The sequence below is a fragment of the Cornus florida genome, unplaced genomic scaffold (assembly GCF_030987335.1).
Source record: "Cornus florida cultivar Cherokee Brave unplaced genomic scaffold, ASM3098733v1 CherokeeBrave_3.0.0_Hap2_Chr08, whole genome shotgun sequence".
Taxonomy (NCBI): Eukaryota; Viridiplantae; Streptophyta; class Magnoliopsida; order Cornales; family Cornaceae; genus Cornus; species Cornus florida.
In genome coordinates, this window is record NW_026775578.1 from 49,438,292 (window position 1) to 49,440,465 (window position 2,174).

Sequence of the window (2,174 nt, forward strand, 5' to 3'; positions counted from 1 at the left end):
AATTGTTGCAATTATATTTATTTATCACCAGTATTAGTGTGAGCGTTAATGCAAGCAATTAGTATTTTTACCCAATTTAAATATAAATATATGTATATATTCTTATCATTTTCTGCTGTGCTGCAGTTGGACTTTATTAGGAAGAAATCTACAACTTGAAATTTGAATTGTGGATGTGTTACTTGAAATTTTAAAATAATTTTCCAACCAAATTGATGAAATTACTATTTATGATTCTTTAAAAATAAAACCCATATCATATAATCTTTCTATCACGATTATTATTTATGTAGTAATATATATAGAAGAATAATCGATAAAACAAGCATCAATCCATTCAGTGATGAATCATAAATTGAAGAATCTGTGTTGGCAACAACCATCAGAGAATCACACAGCCAACACACGTAAGTCACACACACACGCACTAGACTTTATTGGGAAGAAATCTAAAACTTGAAATTTAAATTGTGGATGTGTTACTTAAAATTTTAAAATAATTTTCCAACCAAATTGATATTGATTCTTTAAAAATGAAACCCATATCATAATCTTTCTATCTGGATTATTATTTATAATATATATATATATATATATATATATATATATATATATAAAGTGAGAAGAATAATCGATAAAACATCAGTGATGAATCATAAATGGAAGAATCTGTGTTGGCAACAACCATGAGAGAATCACACAGCCAACACACGTAAATCACACACACAACTTAAACAAAGCAAAGCCAGAAAAGAAAGAGAGAGGGGAGACACACATGGGTTGTGGGCCCCACAGAACTTAATGGACCCCACACATTCGAACATTTCACCCATTTTCCTTCTCCCACTCTATCACAACTCGCTATATATATAGGGATTGTATATGTATCAATCAGTGTATCTATCGCCGTCAAGATAACTCCGCCTCCTCTCAGTATCTCTCTATATATCTGCCGTTCCCCTGAAACAACAAATCAAATAGGAGGTGAGAAAATGGAGGTGAGAAGGTGTTCATTCTTGGCGGTTGCGGTTATCGCTCTCATCTTGGCCGTTGGCTTCCCCGCTGCTACAACCCAATCCGCCGCCCCTGCTCCGGCTCCTGCTCCAACCAGCGACGGTATATATATATATATATTTATATTTAATTTTTTTCTCTCTCTCTCTCACACACACACACAAAACTTCTGCTGTTTAATATATTTTGGACTTATATATATGTGTGTGTTATATGTGTGTTTGGTTGCAGGGACATCGATAGATCAGGGAATAGCATATCTGCTAATGCTGGTGGCTTTGCTGCTCACATACCTCATCCACTAATTAGGGAGAGGAGGAGTTCGATTTTATTTTTATTTTTTTATTTTGTTTTTAAATTTTTTTTTTGTGGGTGGTGTATTTGAAATTTGAGGGCATGGACGGTAATGAATTGAAGAGTTGAATGTAATGAATGGCCCCATTCTTGGATGATGATTTTTTTTCTGGTGTGAATCTCTTTTTGCATTGATATGTTGAATTTAATTTCTATCTTCAAACGAAAAGTTTGAAATTTTTGTTTTTGTTTTTTTGTTTTCGTGATTTGAAAATTTTGTTTGCCATACGACAAACAGCGATGTGTAGACACAATCAATAATTGAGCACGAAGCAAAGTATATTCAATGCTTCATGGAATTTAATTTCTATTTACAAATAAATTTTTTATTTATTTTTTAATCTTAATGAAAGTTGGAGGATTTGTGTACTACTATACAACAGAAGTTTTACGGCAACGGCAATCAAAAATTGAAATTATTTATAAATATAGGATTGAAATTTTGGAATTGAAATTGATAAAATTGAAAAAATTTAATTAAAATTTTGAACTAAATTTTTTTTTTTTTTTTCATCAATTTCAATTCTAACTATTCAATTTCTAAGGATTCATGACCCAAACAAAATTTGGTCTACAAAAGGAACTTAAAAAAAATTGGGATTAACATTCGGAAAATCAGAGATTTTGTTTTATAACTTGGGAAGAAATTCTCTGCCCTATAAACCATAAAATGTTACCGGTAGTATTTTTCCATATCATGCAAAGGTAACAATTAATTTAAGGGCATTTTTGGTATTATAATTTTTAAATTGAATAATTGTTCTTATTTGCTCAATTTAAAAAGTATAGGTGCACATTCTGCTTAG

General features: G+C 31.0%; 1 protein-coding gene across 1 annotated transcript; it reads left to right on the forward strand.

The window, feature by feature from the left end:
* Nucleotides 1-876: 876 nt before the first annotated feature.
* Nucleotides 877-1,464, forward strand: LOC132271677 (arabinogalactan protein 41-like). Its single transcript, XM_059773118.1, has 2 exons — nucleotides 877-1,116; nucleotides 1,246-1,464. The coding sequence occupies exons 1-2, from the start codon at nucleotides 993-995 to the stop codon at nucleotides 1,317-1,319; spliced, it is 198 nt and encodes a 65-aa protein (XP_059629101.1). The 5' UTR covers nucleotides 877-992; the 3' UTR covers nucleotides 1,320-1,464.
* Nucleotides 1,465-2,174: the final 710 nt, after the last annotated feature.

Excerpts from the sequence above, each read along its gene's own strand:
- LOC132271677 (XM_059773118.1), top strand. The coding sequence starts at position 993 with ATGGAGGTGAGAAGGTGTTCATTCTTGGCGGTTGCGGTTATCGCTCTC. Across the intron at positions 1,117-1,245 it reads TCCTGCTCCAACCAGCGACG|GGACATCGATAGATCAGGGA; the intron begins GTATATATATAT and ends GTTTGGTTGCAG.